Source organism: Aplidium turbinatum, chromosome 6 (genome assembly GCF_918807975.1).
Source record: "Aplidium turbinatum chromosome 6, kaAplTurb1.1, whole genome shotgun sequence".
Taxonomy (NCBI): domain Eukaryota; kingdom Metazoa; phylum Chordata; class Ascidiacea; order Aplousobranchia; family Polyclinidae; genus Aplidium; species Aplidium turbinatum.
This window is the reverse complement of record NC_137477.1, coordinates 7,643,446-7,669,348: the sequence shown is the minus strand read 5'-3', so window position 1 is coordinate 7,669,348 and position 25,903 is coordinate 7,643,446. Positions and strand designations below refer to the sequence as shown.

General features: G+C 39.0%; 1 protein-coding gene across 1 annotated transcript in view; it reads right to left on the bottom strand.

The window, feature by feature from the left end:
- The window catches only part of LOC145772369 (uncharacterized), a 63,059-nt gene that overhangs the window by 14,187 nt on the left and 22,969 nt on the right, over nt 1–25,903 (bottom strand). Inside the window, exons 12-35 of the mRNA XM_082584247.1 lie at nt 25,315–25,433; nt 24,187–24,335; nt 23,341–23,503; nt 22,963–23,095; nt 20,113–20,298; nt 17,633–17,689; nt 16,988–17,184; nt 16,422–16,778; nt 15,555–16,042; nt 15,103–15,262; nt 12,740–12,898; nt 12,091–12,242; nt 11,530–11,680; nt 11,192–11,364; nt 10,597–10,749; nt 10,401–10,489; nt 8,996–9,242; nt 8,388–8,590; nt 7,487–7,705; nt 6,954–7,123; nt 6,083–6,384; nt 2,266–2,390; nt 1,289–1,525; nt 425–595 (exon numbers count right to left, since the gene is read on the bottom strand). Of these exons, the coding sequence (XP_082440373.1) occupies nt 425–595; nt 1,289–1,525; nt 2,266–2,390; nt 6,083–6,384; nt 6,954–7,123; nt 7,487–7,705; nt 8,388–8,590; nt 8,996–9,242; nt 10,401–10,489; nt 10,597–10,749; nt 11,192–11,364; nt 11,530–11,680; nt 12,091–12,242; nt 12,740–12,898; nt 15,103–15,262; nt 15,555–16,042; nt 16,422–16,778; nt 16,988–17,184; nt 17,633–17,689; nt 20,113–20,298; nt 22,963–23,095; nt 23,341–23,503; nt 24,187–24,335; nt 25,315–25,433 (4,560 nt within the window). The remainder of the gene's footprint in view (nt 1–424; nt 596–1,288; nt 1,526–2,265; nt 2,391–6,082; nt 6,385–6,953; nt 7,124–7,486; nt 7,706–8,387; nt 8,591–8,995; nt 9,243–10,400; nt 10,490–10,596; nt 10,750–11,191; nt 11,365–11,529; nt 11,681–12,090; nt 12,243–12,739; nt 12,899–15,102; nt 15,263–15,554; nt 16,043–16,421; nt 16,779–16,987; nt 17,185–17,632; nt 17,690–20,112; nt 20,299–22,962; nt 23,096–23,340; nt 23,504–24,186; nt 24,336–25,314; nt 25,434–25,903) is intronic.

Sequence of the window (25,903 nt, the reverse complement as noted above, 5' to 3'; positions counted from 1 at the left end):
AGTACGTAAATCTCATTTGCTGACTTGGTAGCAGTAGCTCAAATGTAATTGCTGAGTTGTCGCATACTGAATGGTCCGACGACCTTAAACCAACAATGATACCGAGAATGCTGATAGCCCAAATGTTTAGTTCATGCATAGTTACTGAATTAAACGTTGCGATTCATAAATTCAAACTGCCATTTTTGTGGACTGCTATTAGTCTATACCGCTTTTCTTTGGAGCAGAGACATCATCACATGAGTGCCAACACCAGTACACAATTCAAGCCAGCAACAAACGATTTTAGATGTCATCATAGACAGACTTTAATGCTAATGCTATACAGATTACACACTACAGTAACTGTCTGTACAAAAATAAAAACAGACTGAAATCATAAATTTTTTCAACAACAAACAATTGTACAAGAGTTTCCACTTGCTTTTTCCGAAGCATCCTTCAATTTCCTGACATTAGTCTGAGCGTCTTCTCCAGCTAACAAGAAGGAGATATTTGATAAAGTCCCAGCATCCCTCCCTAGCCCTGTGACTACACTGATCTTGTAGAAGTAAGAATCGTGCGGGGAGTTGTCTGATAATATTTTTGTTGCCCACTGTACAAAGACGTTTGATTAGATTGTATACGAAATTATAGTAGTGTAGTGGAGTTGATAGTTTTACCAAGAAAAAACTTGTAAAGAAAACATAAAGACTATCAGTGCAAAGCAACCAAAAAGTGATCGGCCTTTGTGTTGGTACTATGTCTCTGCCGTTAATTTTACCGTCAGCAATCACGAGCACAACTAAGAAATACGTGAAAGATAAAGCTTAATATGACAACGGAGCATACAGTTGCATGTACACAATATGTGACTCGACGTGAAAACAGCATGGTAAACCATATTTAATTCCAAGCTTCGGGGATGAGAAGATAAGATTCTCATTCTTCGACACTGAGGAGGGTAGGATAGTCAGTTCTTTTCTCTCGGCCGCCTTTCCTTCAGCAATTTTGCCCAACCAATTTATTACACCCTGGGTAGAGGTGAGCGGTGTTTTCAACAACCGGTTTAAGCCGGGAGTCGAACCAGGTTCGCATTATTGGAAGGCCAACGCCTTATTTGCTGAGCCATCCCAAAAACAGCATACTGATGTTTAAACGTACATGAAGAATAATTTGTAAATTGGAGATCAGTTAAGATGACTCTGTTATTATTTGATAAAGATGTGACTGCAGGAAGACCTATATGAAAAATAAAAGAATATGAAATTAAGGTAAAATTACGAAGCGTCATAAATAATAAAAATACCCTGTTGATATCTCTTTTGTCTTCTCGTCTTGCCCACAAGATGATGAGGCAAAATAAAACGACAAATCCGATGATGGTGAAAAACACTGCTCCATTGCTAATCAGATCTATCTTGCTGAAAACTGATGAAAAGTCAATGAAGTTGGGAGCAACGATAAACTCGGCAGCAACGAATGACGTCACGGCTGAGGTAGTGCAGACGCAACTCGTTTCTGCCTCTGTGGAGTCGTTGGTGGCCTAAAAGTAATAGGGCTGCTCAAAGAAGTTAGAAACCTAAAGAGTATATGTTTAAGTAAAGCTGATTTACTTCAAGTTTGTCGGCTGCATAGCCGAGTGGTGAGAGCCCTGGAACAGCAATCGAAAGGGCGCCAGTTCGACACCGCCCAAGAGCATGCGGCTGTATCTCTGGCAGGACACTTAAAGGCATACTTGAAGGTGGACACGAAGATTGGCTTCCTTGCCTTCCCGTCCACTTAATCTAAATCTTCAACCACCGGGTGTAAGCCTGGATACGACAAACAAAACTTCAGGTTTAAACCACAATGAGCTAGCAGTATCAGGTTAAAACAGGTCGTTTCTATAAAGCTGCTTAATATGTGAGAAATTATCTTGCACAGCCTGATGGTGAGAGTGTGTCTGACACTGGATGGTGAGAGACAACCTGGCAAACCAAAAGATTGCAAGTTTGGCACCCTTTGAGAGGACATGCATATGTTATGCTTGCAAAAATAGTCATATCCAGAAAACAAATCAGTTGTTTTTATATCATGATTTAACGTCTACAGACGTTGAAACAATGTAAAAAGCGATTGATTCGTTGTCTGGATAGTCAGAAGCCATGGTTGAAGAAATGCAAAAAAAATAATACAATTATGCTGAAAATTACATAGAAGACTTCGTTGAACTTGAGCTAATCCAAATCTTCAACCACGTGCCAGCCCGAGATGACACAAAACTACGCCGTTATGCGTTCTCACCAAACATTTGGAATCGCTCCATGTCCCAATCGTTTCGTCGAATACCTTGCATGAGGGGGAGAATATCCCCACTTCGACTTCACTCGTAGAATTATCCACACTTCGTTTTCCTCGGCCCACAGTGGCTATAGACAAAAGTTACTTTTTAATCTTATGCCTTAATTTGTATGAATAGTTTTAGGTGAGAAATAACTTTTTGGGGTTATAAGCAGATAAAACCAAAGGACGACTCGGTATACATACACTGTACACAGGCGCGGATCTAGGAGTTTTTTTCGGGGGAGGGGGGGGGGGGTAAGGGGCCAGAAAATTAGAAAATCAATTAAAAATAAAGAAAAAGATAAAACAGATATGAACAATGATACGACATATACGATATGCTATAAAATAGATATTAAAATAGCCATTTTCATCAATTGTGAATGTTTAAAAAATAAATTTTGCTTGAATAAAAATTGCTAAGCATGCAAAGTAAACTTGAAATCTGGTTTAAAACCCTGTATGCAGTGTCCGTGACCAATTGGATATTTGTATGTTTGCTGGCATATACGGCAATTGATTGAAATTATAGTGAAGACTAAAAACTATAAAACAACCATACCGGGCCGCGAAATTTTTTTTCCCACGAGATTTCTGTCTCATTTACATATTTTGGTAAAAGTTTGTATTAAAACCGTGTGAATGCAACATTCTCTCGTTGGCACGGTTGGCTCAGTGGTATCATCCTCCGCCTAGTAATCGTGAGAACGAGGGTTCGACGCCCGTCGCAGTCAAACTTTTTTTTTTCTTTAAATTAATTTTTGCAGTGCACAAGAGCTTTTCAAAAAAGTAGGGTTAGGGAAAGCTTATATTTTATTATCATTGCAGAATTTTATTGGCAATTAGTTATTTCGCAATCTGAATCAACCAATTTCTCAAAACACTTTCGGAAAATCTTACTTTTAGAGTGACTAGAATCAATAAAACAGAAATCTCGTGGGAAAAAAAATTTCGCGTCCGGGTGTCGTATAAAGTAGACTCAAGATTAACCTAACATAAGGCTTTATTCATTTAAAAAGTACCCCTGTACCCATTGCAGGCGAACATTCGCACCATGCGCTGGAGCTGTTTCGGGCTTGTTGGGTTTGGCATGTCAAGGACAGGTGTAACACGGTCAGGGTCGGGTTTCATTACTCCATGTGATATGCAGTACCCCAACAATGTTATGGTCTCTGTACCATAAACACATTTGTCTTCATTTAAGGTTAACCTACATTCTTTGGCTGCATCCAAAAACGTCTTCAAATTTTCGTCGTGTTCCTCGCGCGTATTGCCACATACGGTGACGTCATCGAGGTAAGCGTAGGTTCCTTTGCATTTGTATGTGGAAATAATATCGCTTCTAACCCGTTGGAAACAGGGTACTGCATTTTTCAGTCCGAATAGAATCCGCTTGAACTGAAACAACCGTCCATTAGCTTCGAAAGCTGTATAATTGCGTTCTTCTGGTTGAAGATGGATCTGATGATAGGCGCTCCGTAAGTCCAAAGTGGAGAAATACTTGTACTGTGAGACATTACGGATAATACTCTGCATACTGGGAAGGGGATACGCATCCAGATGTGTAAATCTATTTACGGTCTGGCTGTAGTCCACACACATTCGCTTTTTGTGGTTTTCGTTTTTGACAACAACCAGCTGCGCCCGCCATGGTGAAGAACTGGGTTCTATGCTATCGTCCTTAAGGAGTTGAGTAACTTGACTTTCAATGAACTCCTGATCAGCTTTTGAATAGCGTCTAGATTTTGAAGCAACTGGAAGACAATCCGAGGTCAAATGTTCGAATAACTGCACTGGTTTGACCGCTCTTAACGCATCCAGAACACCTAAGTGTAAAGAGTTATCAGGTCCCCCAAAGTTGAAATTGACACTACGGTGTTGTTTTAGGAACTCACGTCCGAGAATGACATCCCAAAGCAAACCATCCATCACTGAGAATTCGATATCTCGATAGCTCCAATCTAATAGATCCACTGAGGCAGAACAAGACCCAAAAGTATTGACAGATGCGCCTTCAACTGCCAAGTCAATTTTCTCCGTGTTTCTTTTGACAACAGTAAGTTTAGCGAGGCGAGCAAAGTCCATCTTGATGTGGTTACGGGTAGCACCTGTGTCGATGAGCCCTCTTCCAGAAACACCATTGATTGTGACAGCAACATTAACTTTGTCGTCATCAGAATATTGCGTAGGACACAAGACAGCAAGATTTGTTGACTCGTCACAAGCAGCTGCTGCAAGTTTCGGCGTTTCCTTGGAACCCCTCTTCATTCGACAGAGTTCTTTGTTCTTTTTGTTGGATGTTCTTTTGGCAGTTAAAACAAATGCAATCTTTCGCTGGACAGTTTGCCCGAGAGTGCCGTTTAGCACCACAAAAGAAACACATCTCTAGCTTCATGGCAGCACACTCACTTTTATAAGGCGTCCTTGCGGTAAAAACGTTTTCAGCAAGAGGGCAAGCGATAACATCCTGAGCATCCGGTGTATGGTACGACTCGGCATTTAACCGGGCATCATTAAGTGCTCGAGCTTTGTCGAATGCTTGCTGAAGTTGCAGCACATTGTCTTCCAGCAGTCTCTGACGAATATACGCAGAGTTAATTCCAGCAATAAAAGCATCTCGAACGGCTGCTTCTTTGTTTTCCTTAAGACTAATGGCTTTAAAATTGCAGTCGGTACTAAGTTTCTGCAGCCTTTGAAAAAAATCTTCGAGAGGCTCACCCAGCTTTTGCCGACATGTATTAAGCTTGTGTCTAGCGAAGACCTCGTTTACCGGCTTCAAATACATCCCTTCAAGACGTGCCAGGACATCGTCATAGGTTGTGGCTTCACTGATGAGCGAGTACACGGAAGTATTTAGAAGGTTGATCAGAACGGCCAGTTTGTCATCGTCGGTAGCGTCGTCGATTCTTCTGACGTAGTTTTGAAAGGTAAGTTTCCAGTGTCCCCACTTCCTAGCAGCTTCAGGTGCATTTGGATCAACATCAAATTATTTTGGCCTCAAATGCTTATTCATGTAATTAAGTGAATAAATTGTCGTATAAAGTAGACTCAAGATTAACCTAACATAAGGCTTTATTCACTTAAAACGAAACATCTGAAAACATAAAGTACAATACAATAAGATACTCTTACGTATAGCTTACACCAAACCACAACTATCTTCACAGCTGACAACACTAACTGAAAGAGCGTCTACAACAAAAGAGAGAGAAACTAAATTAGGACGTTTGCTTTTAGCAGAAGTCGTGAACAGCAAACGGCAAGGAAAGGAGTTGATGCTCAAGGCAGAAACTGTAACAAGAGTTGTTCCTCTCATCACACCGGGCCACCCCATAAATCCGCGCCTGACTGTACATAATATAATATTTGCAATTTTTAGTTTATTTTTGTATGTTACACTAAATGTTGTATCGTTGCTTGGTTTTGTCCACTCATGTACAGTATATAAAGCATCATGCAGTTGTATCACGGCTTCCAGGGCAGCCCATTCAACGAAAATTGAAGTTGGTGTTAATTGCTTTGGTTGAAAACACAGGACAGCCGAGAAAATAAAAACATCTGACTTTCGATTCGGAGCTCTGTGCACCACCTATAAAGTACTGCGAGAATTCGTAGACCAATGTAACACTAAAGTAACCTTTGTTAGGTAATGAAACCAGATTGTCACGAAATAGTGAAGGCAGGCAGGCCTAAGAAAAACGCTTCTATGACTAAGCTTTGCATTCATTCAAATACTGAATTGTATGACAATAACTTTTGGACTTGTACAAAAACTTACTATTGGATTTTGAAATTTGCAAGCTGACAAAGTAAATCCCTGTTCCTTTCATTTCCTTGGATGGAATGAAGATCTTGTAACTTTCGCTCTTGCTTTTTGGGCCACTCACGGGCAAAATAAACTCAAAATCAGTCACGTCTTCTTCAATGTCTGGGTCATCGCTGTAGTCAGCAACGACAGCCTCTCTGTCTTTTCGTATCCAGATTTTAACAGACGGTCTTCCCTGTGTAGGGACAACATACAGCAAAGCAGCACTTTGAGTTGAGCGGACTTCGAACCTGCTGATTGACAGTTGGTCGTACCTGTAATAGAAACGTCACTCAGCTTAGCAAGCTTATGTAATGTTTCAATGTATGTTTTTCAACGATGTTGCCCAAACTTGATACACATTCATTCATGTTAAGAGGCTCTTTCACGACAACCATTCAATTAATTATTCTAAGTTTGAGACTGCAAGTAGAGGTACAACATAAACCATACAACATAAAAAAGGTAGAGAAAACTATCATGAAGACACAACTTGGGAAAGAAATAGTTTCTCGGAACTATAATATTGTATCGTTTAGACTTTAGAACATCGTTTGTCTAAAATTTTAGCACTGTTTTTAATCCAAGCTTGTTGTCGTGAACAAAGCTAGAATCGTAAATGAAAAGCATATAAAAAAATTAAATATATGCTTCCAAATGCCACGGATATATTCCTTATTGGTCCCCATATTACAGTAGTGTGGAAATTGGAACAAGTCTATTCTATTTGCATAAGCGAAAGATGATAATGGTTGTTTAGCCAAATTGATACATAAAAACTACAGACTGTTAAGAGGTTAGAAACAAAAGCAATGAATTCAAACAGCAGTTGAAAAAAAAATACTTCATGGAAATCGATTCCTTCGCGCTGCCTCTGGCCTGTTTGTTGTCCAGCTTAACAGTGAGGCCACCATCGTTATGAGAGGTGGAATCCGTTGACAAGCCAACCACGCCCGAGTTGATCAAGAGGTTGGACTCGTCAAAAGTGAACGGATTAGATTCCAGTGACACAAGCTGTAAAAGTAAACGATTCTTGAAGTCGTTGGTTTATTGTGATTTTTTATCCGATTTCTGAAGACGCTGAATCAATGTGAAAAAGACTGAGTTGACGACTGGAATCCTGAACTTCAGACTTCCTTTGATCGATTGCAACTATGACGGCCATTATGGAAGTTGTTGAATGTTTTTGCGGCAGGCAATCAATAAAGAGGAAGAAGTCCATTTCATGCGAGAATACTCGTGATTTGTCTAGTGAATTATTGTAAAAGTTTCATTGAAATTGCATTGAATTGACAAAACAAGTTGAAAAACTTAGTTTCACATATGTCATGATGAAATCTTCACCCATAGTGACCAAACAAAAACATCTCGAACTACCTTGACATTTCTCTCAGCTTCAGCATCTCCGACCTCAATCGAACTTCCATCAGTTGTGATGTTCAATGATCCGTTCTTGGAGCCAATGGTTATGACAGTGATATCCATCCCCTTGCTGCCAAGCGAAGCGGGCTTGTTCGCTACTGACAACTTCATGTTGTTTATTGCTGAAGCTGCTGATTTGGAAGCGTCCACTGAATTCTTAACAACTTCCTTTCGCTGAAGAAATGTAATTTCTTTGTTACCGTTTTTGATTCCAAACAGCACTTATTGCGAAAAAAAATATTACGAAAACTGTTTCAAGACATTAAAACGGTTTGTCTAGAAGACCAGTTAAAACACATAGTTTCCCTGCTTAGTATCAAACTGCCTACTGTGTATGCATTGCAAGTTAAAATTTTGATCACATCTCTTTGTAGACACAGCTACTCTCTTGTACGCTTTTGAAAATTTTATTTGTTGTGAAAGTCAAGTGATCAGATTGTAGTTGTAGGTAACCTGCGCCTTCGGGCCCAATTCGTAACAACTCAGTCAGCAAATCAACCCTTTTTTACATTGATTCAAAGTCTGCAGACGATGAATCCATATAAAAACCAGGGATATCTAGAACATAGATATCCCATAACATTGTTCTAGATATCCCTGATAAAAACGTTTGATTGCTGTCTGGGAACGTCCGCATTCCCCACACTACTTGTTATGACGTGAAAGATCATTTATTCGTAAATGCCGATGCTTCTTGCAAGAAGCGTAACTAGTGGTTTGTGCAAAGAGACAACACAGTTCAAATGTGTCTTAGCCATTTTTTGGTAAAATGTGCATTTTGACGAGGCGCATAAGGTGGCCAATAAAAGTATTGCTTGTTTGGGAGCTGTCGGGCTCGCCAGTGTTTTTCGTTTACCTTTTCCTTCTTGATCGCATTTTCGATTTCCTGTTTCCGTGCTTCCAGGTGTTTCATGTAGTAAATTTCTCGGGGTGAAAGGTCAAGATATTCGTCAGGTTCTGGTTTGAATTGTTCGAACTGAGGCTGAAGCAAAACTTCCACCTCTGACGTGGTATTGCTACGGCTAGCGTTCAACAAACCTGCTGCACTGCCGGCCAAATCTATTAGTGAAAAATACACAAACAAAAATTGAATGTGTGTTTTTATCAGGGCTGTGGAGTCGGGAAAAAGATATAGTGACCAAGATCAACCCACCCAGTTAATGAAAGCAATATATATCTGTTTAATGGAGCAATCCAGCAAATGTGTACTTCATTGTTTATTTTAAGTCAAAGAAACAGAATTTACGGGTTATGCTACCTAGTAGCCTACAGTAGTCCACCTATTAAGCCTACTCTAGCCTTATTAAGCCCACCTCGGTACAGGATGATTTTGGGCTTACTAAGCAGAAGGTAATTCTCCACCACTGCTCCACATTCAAATTCCAGGCCGGACTAAATTGAGCTTAATAAGCGGAGATTAGACTACTGTATTACTAATGCAAACTTGGTGGACCAAAGACATACTTTTCACGATAGTTGTAACTTCTTCTTCAGTCAATGTTTCTGTGGTGACTCCTGATGCTATTTTTTCAAGAGACGTTCCAAGTGTTTGGAGTATCGAGCTGCTTGTTATCAATTCAGCGTCAGTTACTCTCTCGCTGGAGGTCACGACAGAGTTCATAACGTTAGACAAAACTGTGACGTCTGATACCCGGTCGACTGGCACTGACGTCACTATACTCGCCAACGCATCGATTAGCTTTTCATTAATCTAAAATAGAAATTTTAATGCAAGCACGTCATGACCAACCGTATTCAATATTAACAAAAGTTTTCATTGAGAACAGGTTAATTAGGGATGTACAGTTGTACACCCGGTGATAAAATCGCTTCTTTTTACAAATCAATCTAAAAGGACCAATTTTGTTAGCTGGGCAGCAACTTTTTTGAAAGGAACAGAACAATTCATAACTTTCATTGACTTCTTTGTGATCAATTTCGTCATATTGGTGCAAACGATAAATTGAAGCAGAAAATAAAATTAGAACATCACCAAAGTTTGCAAATATTTTATGTAAAACACATAAAAATGTAGACAATAAACGCCATTAATACTACAAAAGTGCTCAATGCCAAGCAAAAAAGCAAAGTACAGCAAATTCCATTACTGGGATCACCAAAAGGTCCTTATTCAAATAGAATCTATTATTTGAATAAAAACCTTCTGCTGATCTCCAGTAAGGGTGAAACAGGTTGTAGAGGTTATTCTAAAATAGAAACCATATATATTTAATATAGTTTTGGGAGAGAGTTTGCTTTTTTATACCAAAGACAGGCAAGACACAACAATACCACAGGGTTGAGCATTACAACAGTATATATTTTACATATTTACAAAATAGTTTAACATTCGAACGTTTTCGGCTTAATCTAAGCCCTCATCAGGAATCTGAAAATATTAATAAAATGCAATAAATTTCAACTTCTTGAAGGTAACTAGCTAACTAATTGTAAGCATCAAGAAATACGCAGCGGTTAAAAGCAATAGTGTGGAAAACAAATTTCCGTCCGTCTGTTTGTTTTCCACACTATTGCTTTTAACCGCTGCGTATTTCTTGATGCTTACAATTAGTTAGCTAGTTACCTTCAAGAAGTTGAAATTATTGCATTTTATTAATATTTTCAGATTCCTGATGAGGGCTTAGGTTAAGCCGAAAACGTTCGAATGTTAAAATATTTTGTAAATATGTAAAATATATACTGTTGTAATGCTCAACCCTGTGGTATTGTTGTGTCTTGCCTGTCTTTGGTATATATATTTAAGTTTTCTAAATGGAAAAAAATACACTGGTACTTGGTAGGCTTCTTCTTACAAATGACCTACAGATCATTGTGTAGCTTGCCTAGCTAGCACTTCTACAAAACCTACTTGCAATGTGTCTTGACTCGCGCCAGCAGCATCAGTGTTGAGAGTGGCTTGCGTTATTTGCCCGACCAGTTGTAGATCCAACGCATTGCCTGAAAGAAAAGATAGCATTTACAAAAAACTACGTTTTTAACTTTACATTCTGAAGGTGGTTAGTAGTTGAACTTGGTATCCTCCTACATACAATTCACATTCTCACCGTCAAGCGTTGTTTCTTGGAGTGCTGATGTCACATCGCCAGGCAATGACGGGTACACAGTTACGTTGAGAATGGTGGTGGCACAGAAGGTTTGGAGCTTGCATATCTTCGCATATATACTGACAACATAGCCGTTAGCAGGACTACCAGAAGCTGAGAAAGAAATGCTCAGTTATAAAGTGGGAGTCGTCAAAACACTAGAGTAATTACTGACGCAAGGTCGGTCACCGAGTTTTGTGACAGAGGGGTTTCCTTGTGGAAGTTAGTGTTGCTGTCTGTGAATTATTCCATTTCTTAGGTGCCGCTGAATGGAGAACTGTCTTTGAAATGCGTTGCTCAAGCGCTCATCACGAGAGTTTTCCTGAAGACTGCTCGCTTATATAACAAATAAATCATACAGAAATGGATAAACAAGACTAGTTTTGCTCTCTCGCCTGAGAGTTGAAGATGAATGCTAAAAGTTGTTTAAGCATTACTTCGTCACCAATTTCGAAGTTCAACATCAAAGATGTCAAGATAATAATTTCAGTCGGAAACTCGGTGAAAAATTAAATTTGTTAGAAATTATTTCTCACTGAAGGAAAGAACCACTCACGTAAAAAGGTTGGAGTAGATGTCCTGTCTATGCCTTGAGTCAGTAAAACCAATCGATCGGACGATCCAGAATAAAACGAATAGATAAGGCTGGCTGCGTCACTCATCCAATCAACGCATGAGAATACAAAATTTGTGAATAACGACCGTCCGGTGGTTGGCGCTACAGAGCAACTACGGAAATAAACACACAGTCCGAGTGTATTCTGTTGCAGGAACCGACAATCACTTCAAAAGCCAGGGATACTGCACTTGGTTCTTACGTACGTCACAGACTCACAGTGCATTTAAAAGAAAGGATAAAAATATAAATTTGAAAATTGTAACTGATGTTATTACCTGCCACCATAAGGCAATTGGCTTGTAAACACTTCCAAAACAGCGTTAGCTAGGCCACCAGTGACAGTGTTGTGAACCATGCAACGAACTTCGTGCTTGCCGCTTGAAAGCTCGTCCGCAGGGATCATTAAGTACTTTGTCTGCCTCCCCACTAAACAATTGCAACGCGTGTTTTGAGATAACGCTGCAGCTATCTCGGATAGTTGTTGCTCTTGACCGTTTTTAAGACAGTTTCAGTGCAGCCCGGTGCATTATAAACAAATAAAAAACAAAATGGCTTTAATACGTCTGAGGATTCAAGTCATGTCAGTTGCTTTTTGTAAACTTTTTAGCTTTTAATGATAACAGACATTAAAAAACTTTCAAAATGTTGAAAGTTTCATACAATGTTTCATACAACTGCATTGCATCATAAACCTTCTCTTGTAAGAATACTGATCTGTCCGGTGAGATGCGAAAGCAAATTTAAAACAAGATTGATGAGGAATTACATTGAAGTTGTATCTTTCAGCAATAACTTAACAAGCACGCATTACAGTTTACCAGTAATGGGTTTCTAACCTAGTATTGCGTTGTCCAAAAAATCGTCGCTTGAAAACCCATAAACAGTCCATTCGTAGATAAATCTATCTTCAGTTGGCTCATAAAAGTGAACTTCGAACACTGAAGAGAGGTGAGGGTTGACCACACTGTTGAGACAGTTTCTCACACACCTGAAAGAATATGCGAGTAGTTTGTTGCTTACAAAATTGACTGTAAAATCGATAAATTTTGTGTAAATAACAATCTATTATACATATTTCATTGGTCTACTCCAAACCAGAGCTTGAAAATGTCAAGCCAACCTTTTTCTACAAAGAGTGTGCAGGCAGTTGGCATTTCAACATTAAAAGTAACGCAATATTGAACAACAGCACATATTGACTTGTAACACAGACAGAAAAGTTGTTAAGTGCATAATTTGGTATTTTTAGCCAAAATAATCACATTTAATAGTTTACAGCCAAAATCAAAACGGCTTAATAGCAAACAATAATGTAGCTTTACAATATTCTCTAACCTTATCAGCTGCAATTTTGCCGGATTATTTTCATAGTAAACTACAAGTTAAGTGGGCTAAGATACTGCATGTACTATATAAGAGTTATTTATAAAACAGTTTAGTATTTTTATGTCACTTATTTTGAAACAAAGATGTTTTATTGTTTACCTGATTTCAACCTTCGGCGGAGGAATATCAGCGAAGAAGATTTTTTGAGTAAATTCCGCATTTCTACCTTGAGAGGCATTGGCGGCCACAATGACTGTTATGCTGGTGTAGCTCACATTCGCAGATGGCAAGGATAGTTTTAAAATGCCAAGTTGGGATCTAATCAGATAATCAAAACCCAGCTAACAAAATCCATCTTTTCACATTGGTTCAACGACCGCAGACGTTGCTTCAATGGAAAAAGGACGGATTCTGTAAAGCTGGAAACAACCTTTTGGACAAGATGTTGTTTCCTGAATTAGAAATTAAATTGAAATAGATTTGCGTAAAACGTAACATATAAAAGTCAAATATAATTCGGGGTTGCTAAATCTTTAGTCTGCGCCATTGATTCACGCCTGCAGACGTTGAATCAATGTAAAAACGGTTGATTTGCTGTCTGGGTAACAACAGATGGGCGTCTTGACGCACGCCCACTACAAAAGGTTACCTTTAAATACAGGGTTACACTACCTTTCAATGCAATTAATATTTATAAGCTCTATTTTCAACAAGCACAAAAGAATAATGAAGCTGAATATATGGTTAACAAAACGATATCAACAACGCTCAAGGTTAGCTGGGCACTGAGAAAAGCTTCTATAAATAACATAAAAAGTCTCTTTGTTATTTCTCACGACAAAGTACAAAATATCATTTTCTCAATGTAGATCAGTGTTTCCCAAACTTTTTTTAATAGCGACCCCCTGGACAACAAACAGAGTATCAAACGCCCCCTTGACAAAAAAGTAAAACCAAAGTTATTTTCCATTCAAGTCCAACTCTAATGAGACAGATGAGGTTGGTGCAATGTCATCAGCCTCTTGACATCGGGCTCCAGTTTGGATAGGAACAATCTTAAGTCTCCCTCTATCTAAGTATGTCAAGACGGTTTCTTTTATTATCCACAAGCGTTGTCACGGCACTGAAAGCACGCTCCACCAAGTATGAGCCGGGAAAGACTATGATAAAAAATTTGACCCGATTTCACACGTGAGGGTATTTCTCTTTGATTTGGTTCTGTAACCAGAACGATTGGTGCGAGATATTGAACTTCGGTTTGAGTGCAAAATCGCCTTGCAATGTTATCAGTTCCTTCTCAAGAATTCCATGTTCGGAAATATCACAGAATGGGTCGATTATCCAGTCAGAGATTATCCAGTCAGACTCGCCAGCAGTGGCCGAGTGGTTAGCGTGTTGGGCTCGCAGTCGAGAGCCTGCATGTTCGACTCCAGCCACCCGCACTTGCTGTTGTTTCACTGGGCAAGAAACTTTACGATAATTGCCTCTACCCAGTGATCGATTTCGAGTAATGAGTAGTACCAAATTTAAGTCATAAGTAGAGTAGACAACCGGAAACAGACATTGCCGTCGGCTGCAGCGTGGGTCAGGTGTACGTCGGAAGGCGTACACCGATGCATAGCGCTCAAGTCCGCTTTCCCGCAATGCAGGATAAAGATCAAACAAACAACTGAAATACATCATGGAATCGAACTCCCATGGCTTTGTGTACTTCTTGAAGATGATTGCTGTACGTGTCTTCATCAACATCAGATATGCCTCTATCACTGGTATCAAGTTGATGCAAGCTTGAGATTTGGAAAAATTCTCGTCTAGCTAAATTTCGCTGATAGAACGCGAGCTTATCACTGAATCCAGACAGTGCCGATTTCACCTTGATTAGATTTACTTCGTTACCGTGAAGGGATAGACTCATTAAATTTGGAAAATATGTCTGACAAGTAGGCGATATCATTTCTCACAACCAAGACGTCATTCGCAAGGCCAGGGTCACAACTCTATGGAAATTCCACGACAGTTTCAAACAGCGAATAAAATCGTGCAAGGCAATATCCCTTGGAAAGCCATCGTACTTCGGTGTGGAGTAGTAAGCGCTCAAAAGATCGGGTTTGCATATTCGCAGTGCTTCAAAGTAAGTCATGCGTTACGACCTCAACAAACTTGTAAGGCACTGCAAAGCGACGTTGCCAACATGATTGCATGAGAAAAAATCCTTTGCAAACTTTTTCTTGTAACTGCCCTGATTTACTCCCAGCGCCCCCCAATCGCCCACTTTATAGCCAGCGCCCCCTTCATGGTTGCCAACGCCCCCAGGGGGGCGCTGGCGCCCACTTTGGGAACCACTGATGTAGATGGTGTACATACAGGCTGCGAAAATGCGATACAGCTGTAGAGTGTTCTGCATGGACTAATTCCAGCCAGCAAATTAAGCCTGTTTTATATTTATTTAACGTCTAAAACTGTTGTACCAATGTAAAAAGGAGGATTTGCTGGATAAAAAAGTATAGCATATATTTTTTTACCCTTCTAACTTTACTGGTGGGCGCTCAATCACTGTGTCTTTGCTCAACATATACCACGGCCCATTGTCAAGGAGTTGGTAAGTGAAGGAGTATGATAGAGTTGATGGGTTGTTCCGATTGTCGGGATCGTACGATACGTTTTGTGCGTCAACAAACAGATCTAGGTCATACAGTTAAATGTAATTTGGCGTTTTTTGCTTCTAAGTAAATTATGTTCGTTATAACATGTTATTGACTATATTTTCAACACCCTTAAAAGAGTACTCAATGCTAATACGATGAAAGAAAGCAAATCAGTAGACAAAACCACTATTATCAAAGTAATCTTAGCACAAGCAGCCTATTTCACACTGAGATCTAAAATGAGACCTAGCAAAGATTCTTTTTCAAAAAGAATCCAAAATATTACATTTTAATTGAAAAAGCAATGGTTAAGACTGAATAATAATTACCTTCTATCCTTGAAGCAGTCAACTCTTTTCCTCCTTTCATTTGAACAACTATCGGAGCTGTTACTCCGTTAACAATTTTTTCTTTCATAAATTTTTGAGTTTCGTTCAATACGCTATCGTAGACGGATAACGAAACGCGAAATAAGTTGCAGCCGTACTCGATGGAATTTGACGGAAAAGAGGCTGCTATTCCGGAAAATTGAGGGTACTCCTGTAGCAAGATTAAACTGACACAGTTGTGGCTAGACCATGTGAAAGTGAAGTTAAGGTCACTCTCTTGCACAAGTTCGTTTTCACATTCGACTGAGAGGTAAGACTTCAACGAAAACGCTTCAAACTTGTACAACGTTAGATCGTCACCGTCTTCGTTGAATTGAAAGTCAACCAAACATCCATCGGAGTCAATAAGGAACTGAGCAGCAGGCTCAAACTGGTTGATGGCGGAACCGTTTAGGTAGATGGCGTCAATATCAAATTCCCCGAGAGCACTGCAGGTAAAAATAATCAATCAACTCTGTCATCTTTAACATCTCCATCATCTTTGACTTCCCATTACTCAACTCAACAAACTGTTGTACTTCACCAAGGCAGACCATACAAACTTTCATGTGAAGGGTTCGATGCCTCATAGAGCATAGCCCGGAAGAAGTGCGACAGTTGGCTGAAAATTGTCAATTATTGTGACATTTTATTGACGCTATTTTGCTCTCAACTGGTATAAAATAAATTATTATTACTTCACTTCAACGCTGATAGACTTTTTAAAATTAAATGATAATTAATAAATTTATGGTTTGCATGTTCTTGAGCAGAGTAGTAAACCAACATACACAATTTGCAGTCAAAACAACTTTAAAAAAAGCAAACCTGTACTCGTGTGTTAGGGTTACTTTATGTGCTCCTAATTCGACCAGCTCATTTTCATATTTCGTTGATGGCAATCCAAGTCCTGTCACACACTCCACTTCTTTTACATCTCTCAACAACAAGACTTTACCGATTGAATCACCAAACCTCACCAGAGCACAGACTTTCAAATAGGGATCAGATAACTCGACAATTACTTTCACGGTCTTTAGAGAGCTTTTGTCGTTTTTAGCGACAATCTTTTCTACGAATGCATGGGTAGGGGTGTCTAACAAAATTGATGTATTGAAGGTAGTCGAAGCATTGACGACAAAGTATCGTGCCTTGATGTTGAACTGGCCTCCGCTCAATGAGAACCTGTTAAAAGTGTTAACAGTTTATTAAGATTGTTTTTTGATTTTTGTGGTAACATAAAAAACGCGAATCCCCAAATGACAAGTTAAACTGTTCTGCTGCAAACTAACAACAAAAAATTCAATAGCTGAAACGATAAGTGTGATAAAACTTGAAAAACATCTATCATCAGGTGTATTGTGTTATCAAATGGCAAAAAGGCAGTGACGTACTGATGAGTGATTGACAGCGTCTTTTCATAAGGGACAGACACAGTGGTTGATTCTCCGGAGAAGTTTCCAAATTTAGCCTCACAGTCCTTGACATTGCCTCTGGTTATAAGTTGGCGTGTATCATCGTCGTAGTAAACGGCAACACATAAGCCTTCCAGGGCTGAACTGAGTCCAAGAGTGAAAGAATAAGTGGAGTTCTGAAATTCGGAACATATTTACGCTCACTTCTTCGTCTGGACTTTGAGTTAATTTGAGTGTATGACGATTAAAAGTAGGTCTAATCACAATATACAACTCTTATAACTTTTGTAACTCGCTGAGCAAAAACTGCAGTTTATCTCAATTTGTTTTAGTCTAATAACTCAACTGATATCAAGTTCCAATTTTAGCACGATACACACAAAACAAGCAAGAAAGAACTTCAAAAACAAAAGACTTTTAGAAATCTTCCACACTTCCGATATTCTTTGGATAATTTTTCAACTATCATTTGCATAAACTATTTTTTACAACTATATTTACCATGAGAAGTAAACGCAAAATGGGTAGGCCTACACTTCATTATCGGTAACAACAGCAACTGAAGTATAAACGAGTTAATAGTCAATGCTAAAGTTGTGATATTATTTACATCAACCGAATCACCTCAGCATCAAGGATATCAGTATCAAGGGTAAAGGAAGTAATGGATGCGGGATAAATCTGTAAGGCAAAGTTTGTTAAATGTAATTAGCAGCTTGATTTCGGTTGTATTAGAAACAAGCAGAAAGAACGCAACGTGCTTTCGTTTGTCGACAAACTCATCCCTTTCATGTGCGCTGAGACTACTTTCGACCTCCAACCCTCTCGGAATTGGGCTAGTTTATCAGTCATGCAGAAAATCGCCATTAATTGTCGAGTAATTTATATGATTTTTACTGCAACAAATAGGCTAAACCAGTGGTTCCCAACCGGGAGGGAATTCCCCACTAGGGGGAAATTTTGCAATTTTCGGGGGGAGAGTTTGGTTTTAGGATTGTAAGCCTTTTTAAGCGTAGTAAGTTGGCCTAGACTAGAGCGTTAAAGAGGAGATGATTATTAGATTAACTCCCGATTATTTAAGCAACTGTGCACTGACATGGATGCAGACCATCACGTAGGCCTATACTTCTTTTTCATGCAAACACTCGATTGCTTTCAAGAGGAAACGTAACCAAGCGAGTGTATGAGCTCAGAGACGTGCTTAAATTATTTTTTGACCTTTAAATAAAATTGGAATTTGTTCCATTGCTGAATGATGACAAATGGATTAGATTCCTTGCTTATTTGGTTGATATGTTTGGTCCATTGAATAAACTAAATCTGAAAACGCAAGGAAAAAACACCAATATACGTATATATTCAATCGCCATCTCTGTTTAAAGCAGATTGCGCATCAACATGGGTTATCTGTATCCATGAGCCATTGACATATTGATATCATGTGAATTTACAAGCTGTAGGCTACTGCTTCCATGCTGCTCAAGGCAGGTTGGAAGAGAGTGGTGGATTTACGTCACTGTCATTAGGAGATTGTCTTAAGGTACTAAAAGGCTCTGCTGTCCTGGTCGCGGGGAGACTACATTTTGTCTGGCCTCTACCCTTCGACCAGCCCGGCTTGGGTTGGGTGGCCCTTCCAGGAGCAGATGCCAGTACTGCTCAGCATTTAAAGATGCTTTGGAAGCTTTCACCAGCAAGCTTGATAATTAAAAGAGAAAAGTTGGAAGGAACAATTGAACATGTTTAAAGAATTATCATCGGTGCTAGTTGTTGACCACAAAGAACACGTTCTTTCAGAGTTGGAAAAAGAAATGATTTTGCAACATCTCACAGCATTAGAACTGGAATTCATTCAATATTTTCCTGAAATTTATGACGATGATCTTGATTTAATACGAAATTCATTCACATTGTTGATGGAAAAAGTTTCCAATAAATTGCAGGATGAATTTTTAAAACTCAAAACGGATTTTTGCGCAAGAGACTTAGCTATTCAGAGAAAAATCAATCACTGGATTTTGGCCATTATTGTGTAATTCCTATTCCAAAGTGGCAGAGAAAGCTATTCGAAGTATCCTTCCGTTTGCTTCCACTTATCTATGCGAATCAGGTTTTTCGTCGGCTGCTTAGCCGAGTGGTGAGGGCCCTGAAACGGCAATCGAAAGGGCGCCAGTTCGACGCCGCTCAGAAGCATGCGGCTGTTTCTTTGGCAGGACACTTAAAGGCATGCCTGAAGGTGGACACGAAGATTGGCTTCCTTGCCTTCCCATCCACTTAATCTAAATCTTCAATCACCGGGTGTAAGCCTGGATACGACAAACAAAACAGGTTTTTCAAGTCTTGCAAATAAAAACAAAACAGAGAAACAGATTAGACGTGGAGAATGATATTCGTTGTGCTCTTTCCAATACTCTTCCAGCATTCATGAGTTGTTGAAACAAAAAAATCACAAACTTCACATAGACTGTTAAATGCATTGACTCTTATATTTTGAATGTATTCTTTGAATAAAATACTTTTCAGCAACGTTCTTCATTAATTAAATTATTTTAGTATGAAAAGAAATACTACAAGCTATAAAGCTGATTAGTAGTGAAAGTTTAGTTTATCTTCCAAGACTTAGATTAAAACATTAATGTAAACGAGTTTTTAACAAACTAAATTTATAGGGGGGGAATTTGGATTTGAATATCAACTAAAAGGGTCCACCGGATAAAAAAAGTTGGGAACCACTGGGCTAAACGTTAGTGTAAACCAATTTCAAGTGGGATGAGCTTTGGTAGAGCATCACTTTGTTGCATCATAAACACACAAAAAAAGCATCAAATCGAACATTTCGACGCAACAGTGTTTCATCGTTCAAGAGAAACCAGACAAAAAGAAATATCAATCACATTTTTATAATTCAATTCAATTCATATTCAACTCAACTAGGCTGAAAAAAAAACCTCTTTGATGCCATAAAAATCATGAGTTTCTCAAAGCCTTGTTTCAGTGGATTATTTAAAAATGATATCCAGAAAGCTGAATATAGACTTCGCTTGGTGCAACTCAGCTGAAGAAATAGTACAAATTTATTTTACAATTTTTGAAAAAAATTAACTTACAATCCCATAAGCATAAGTTATCGGAGGAACGTATCCAAACAATTCTAATTTGACACAGAAATTTGTACCGGTCGGAACAGATGCCAAGTCCGGTACAAATTTTAATTTCTTGACCGGAACGGATTTGTCAAAGATAAACAAAAGCCTCTTTTCGTCTCGAAGCAGGGAAGAATTCACTTTAAAAACCTGTTGAGGAAAATAAAGAGTTGAATGTAACGAGTATGGAAGAACAAAACGCAATCGAATAATGAACGCGGCAAATTTGACGTAAAAACGTAAATATCAGGCACCACAAATATGTCGGTTCCACTAAAAAACTAACTTAACGAAACTAAAACTTTTTGGCACATAAGTTACATGGCTTGTTCCTACAAATAAGACGCCTGTTTATGCCAATGAATAAACGACAAGATAAAGAAGTTTCAACTTTCGAGGTAAGTGGTTTCAAACGCATTTCAAAGACACATCTCAATTTAGCAGCACCTACCGGATATAATAAATCAGAGAACAACAAAGAAAACTTCACTCTGTCAAACTCGATGGGTGACCGGACCTGCTTGAGCCTCCTATACAAGTCAGCAGTTGTGAACTGACAACTGAGCAAGTGACAACAGAGCTGGCAACATTTAAGCAAGTGGCTGAAGTTGGTAAATGTTGAAACAGAGCAAGTAACAACTGAGCAAGCGGAAACTTGGAATGTCACAAGTCAGAAAACTTTGCTAGGCAAGCGATGATCAAGCAAGTCCGACGTGAGCACGTAAATCTCATTTGCTGACTTGGCAGTAGCTCAAATGTAATTGCTGAGTTGAAGCACTGCTGAGGGGTCAGACGAACGGCCTGCTTCAGTGGATTAAAGTGCAACTGCACGATCGAATTAACATTGGCTAGAATCCATTGCCAAGACATCCGGTACGGGTTGAAAAACTTACTTCCTTACAATTGAGGCACACAGTCAAGAAACCGACCTTTTTCCCACGCTCTCTAGCGCTTCTCTCTCACGCTACCTGGAAGTGACAAACTCGTCTACGCCACCTAGCGATATGACGCCACTTGTAGTCGAACTTAGTGGAGACTAAACTGGACGCGATAGGTAAATGCGCAAATTTACAAGGTATCTATAATGAAGACGCATCTTTCAGCCAGCATATTATACAAATTTAGTTGTTGATGCCTGTGTGCCAGGAGTGGTTTGCGATGCCAATCGCCGAAGGCTAGTTTCGTAGATTGGAACCGGCAAACTTGGTTCTATCGAAAAGATTTTGTATTGTACAATAACGCTTCAACAATCATTGGGGCTGTTTTTTGAATCCAGCATAATCCTCATCGTAGCTAGGGTATTTTCTGCGAATAAAAGAGACAATGCAGGATGGCAGCACGACTCTTTTCGACTTGCCCAGAACTTCTCCATCCAACAGCCACTCCAGCACGTGCCTATAAGCGACCAGCCTGAATTGCCTAAATTGTTAATTCTAATTTAGAGATAAAAGGTGTCAAATGTCAAAGTAAGTAAGCAACACAGTAAGCCTACTGTTTTGCAAGATGGTGATCTGTTTTAATTACACTATAGCAGTGGTACCGGTTACATAACTTCTTAATCGTTCTGAGCAGATGGCACATTCTATGTTCGTCAAATTTAAAACAAGTAGGCCTAAAAACGTGAAATAGGATATGCACTATGCAGCCTATAGCTTCTATTGTGTAACTAAAAACCTTCTGTATTGTCCGCTTTTGCATTCGATGATCTCTATCCAGCTTAGAAGCAGAAGCATCAGAGGTAGCAGAAATACTACATTTTATGGTGGGAACAGCAGATTTCTTCAGATTGTAACGTTTGCAAAATCCCATATTAACTTTAAGATAATTTTCAAAATCATGCTCAAGAAAGTGATTTGAGCAGATAACACTGCTAGGGAAGGGTTCATTCCATTTACGGACTTGATGAGCAAACTTGCACCACTTAATTCGCAAACGTTGATCGTTAGGGAAGGCAAAAAATGTCACCTTGCAACCAGGAACAGATTTTGTGTGACAGATAGAGCAAATGTTCACCTTTTTAAATATTTAGCTCAGAACTACAATAATCTAAGAAACGAAGTTACGAGAGAAATGTTTTCTTTTAAAAGTTTATTTTTCCAAGAAATACATTTGAACGAAAAACTTGAAATTTACAAGAATGTTACATAACATTGGTTAAGACGTAGCCTACCTCGCATGCTTTCCTTATGGGCCTATGACAGCTTTGGTCAGTCTCTTAAACCAACAATCTCAATGAACAAGACAACAGACCTGGCTTATTTTTTCAAACTAAAGATTGCAAAGAGCCTATACTACTTGCTTTCACATAAAAAGCACGTGCAACAAGATCGAAGCAGCGAAAAAAACCTCTTCTCTCTAAGACGAAGACAACCAAAGGACTTGCAAAACCGATAGTCGCTCCGAGGTCTGACTACAAGTGACGTCATAATCCGCGTGTTGCGCAATGCAATCCGCCATTGCAGAAACGTGGCCAGAAATACAAGCGTGTGGAAAACCATGGTTTTGATAATTTTTATCAGATAAAGTGAGGTCAAAGTCATCGTGCAGTTGCACTTTAAAGCCTCTGCAAGTATGAGAAATTGCCAGGGTTTAGCGAAAGAAAAGGCTTTGTCATTTCGGGAATAAAGATTCTCAAAATCAGTCAATGCGTCTGCATGATGTCAGATACAAATGTTAAAACTTCCATATTCCAGCTTTAAACAAAGTTTCATCAAAGATAACAATGTATAGCCTAATCGTTATGAGCATCAGAAAGCAACAAAAAGTGCAAACAATTTCTGTAAAAAAGTACATATGTATCGAAAAAAATCTTACATCGTTTCCTCCGATGACTTTGAGTTGCCTAAACCCAGGATGCCTCTCTTGTGCATAAAAAAGTTGAAAGTTGCCAGCCAATGACGTTGCACCGCATGGATCAATGCTAATGGCGGTCAAACGGTGGAATTTACTGAATAAAGAAAAAAAATGACAAGTTGCAAAACTGTTATTTTTGAAAATAAGCAAACTACGTTCAGCAATAAAAGTTGCTCTGCAATCTACATCAAAGCTTAAGGTTGATATTTTTCGAACAGCAGGCACGGATTTTGACAACACGAATCAAATGAGTTCCATTGATATACCAACTCTCTCGACACAAGAATAACTTTAACAATAACTTCATCGTCAACCGCTGCAGCTTCTACCCAAATTTACCCAAGTGTGATGTTCAAATACGGTTCAGTATCGTTGACACCAGGCTTCCAACCATCCCACACATCTCCACGTCTGGCATGGTTGGCGGTATGTCCGACTTTGCTACTTGAGCCGGTAATTGTATAATGCCCATATGCCAGCAAAAGAGATTCCATGTCGTTATCTAGAGAGTGTTAGTGTTTATTAGTTGGGTTTGCTCAGTAAACTACAAAATGTTGATGAAATTATTAAAGAGAGTATTTAAACACCGCTGAAATGTGGTTCATTCGAAAAATGCAACGGATATCATACCTTAATAGCCACAAAGCAAATGAAGACGTACTAACTCAAATCAGAACTCTCTTGAAGCATAACATCAAACAGACATACAAAATGTTTGGGCCACATCATGAGGATGGAATAGTTAGAACACGCTGTTTTGTCTTGTTTTTTTTTTTGTGGAAAGATCAAAGGAAAACGAGCTCGTGGAAAACGGTGTCTCACTTTTCCCAATAACGTCAAGAATCATTTTCACGTTACATCCACAACAATTTTTAATACAGTCAAATACCGGGATAGATGGAAAGAACTGTGCATGAACGCCTAAGCCTGGATCAAGCATGGTACACAAAGAAGAAGAAACATAACATCAAATAATTGTGTTGAATTTTGATACTAGCTTTGTTAGACATGAGTATGTATGCTAAGGTTATGGCAAACGCGTAGATATTACTTCTACCGGTTTTTTGATAAAGTGAATCGTACTGGTTGACAAAACGTTAAAAGATGTAACAAAAATATAGCATCAACTTCCTTGCTGAGATATTTTTCTTGGAAGTAAAGAAACTCTGTGTCTCTGTGTCTTACCAAAAGGTGTGGTAGTTTCAACAAAGAAACTAAACAAGTCTGTTCGAGAGCTGTTGCTAGACGGAGCTGAAGATAGAAAACCCCCCTCTGTATCTTCACTGTAATAAAGTTCTGCGAATTGCTTCGACGACGTCATTTTCACATAAAAGCTGCACAAACAATAGCAATGTCACGAACACCCGAGCAAACTGTTTCAATGTTGATTGCAAACCAAACTGCATAGGTTCTTGATATCAAAAAAATGTATTTTTATAACCTACATATCGAAACCAACCACTGAGTAACCATATTTTACCAACCAAATTTTGCAAATCCCAATTCCCCATACATCAAGTAAAAAAATTTTAATTCTCTAAGATTTCAGCAACATCTTGGTATTGATGGTGTTGCTCTTCGTGTTGTTTAAAAAGTCAGTAAAAGGCCGGTAGAGTCATAAAAAGTCAGTAAAAGGCATGCAGAGTCATAAAAAGGCCGGTACCCAGACATTTTGCCGAAAGGACCTTTTGCCGAAAGACATTTTGCCGAAAGAACATTTTGCCGAAAGACATTTTGCTGAATGGACATTTTGCCGAAACTCATTTTTGTGTTATATGTATCGATATTCTCCACAATGTGTTTTAGTCTATCGTTCACAACCTTAGTCCTTTTGGCAATTTGTCCATTCGGCAAAATGTCTTTCGACAAAATGTCCTTTCGGCAAAATGTCCGCGCACGAAAAGGCCAATCGATTATTATTCTTAGCTATTCAGTTATAACGCATAAGCTCGGTTTGGTACCCGGACATTTTGCCGAAAGAACATTTTGCTGAAACTCATTTTGCCGAAAGGACTAATTGCCGAAATTATACAAACGTACTAATGATGTATTATCATAACCTAATAACGCATAGATATCATTCCCAAACAATTAGTCCTTTCGGCAATTTGTCTTTTCGGCAAAATGAGTTTCGGCAAAATGTCCTTTCGGCAAAATGTCTTTCGGCAAAATGTCCGCGCACGGCTCGGTTTTACGAATTCACTTTGGTATTACTGCCTGCTATATTATGTAAAAGTTTTATGAGTGTTCAAATGCATTTAAAAGCTCGATCTTCTAATATTTTTTAACAGAAAACTTTCTTCGTCTTTTTACCTTGCTACTTCAACTTGGGAGCAGCTTCCTTTAGTTATCCGGTTAAATTCTCCGGCAGCCCCACCGTGGTCTGCGCAACCTCGAAGCAACAAATGATCTGGGATGCGCTGGTTGGGAATCTATGAAAAAAATGTTAGTTTGTGTATATTTTTATGTAACTTCTCTTATATGTAAAGATAAATAAACCCAGTTTATTAAAATAAGGTGTGGTAAAGGGGGTCCCATACTCAGATACTGAGCTTTGGGGAATGAGAAGATAAGGTTCTCATTGTACTAAGCCTTCGGCACTAAGGAGAGTAAGGTGGTCAGTTCCTTTCTCTCGGCCGCCTTTACTTCAGCAACTACGCCCACCCAATTTATTACACCCTGGGTAGAGGTGAGCGGTATTTTTCAACAACCAGCTGAAGTCGGGAGTCGAACCAGGTTTGCATAATTGGAAAGCCAACGCCTTATCCGTTGCGCCACCCCACCGCTTTTATATGTAACGTTTGCGAAATTATCACCATTACCTCTCACGTTATGATGTAGAATAAACAAAGTAGTTATCAGAAAACATACTTCAGTTCAAAATATTAAAGAAACAAAAGAC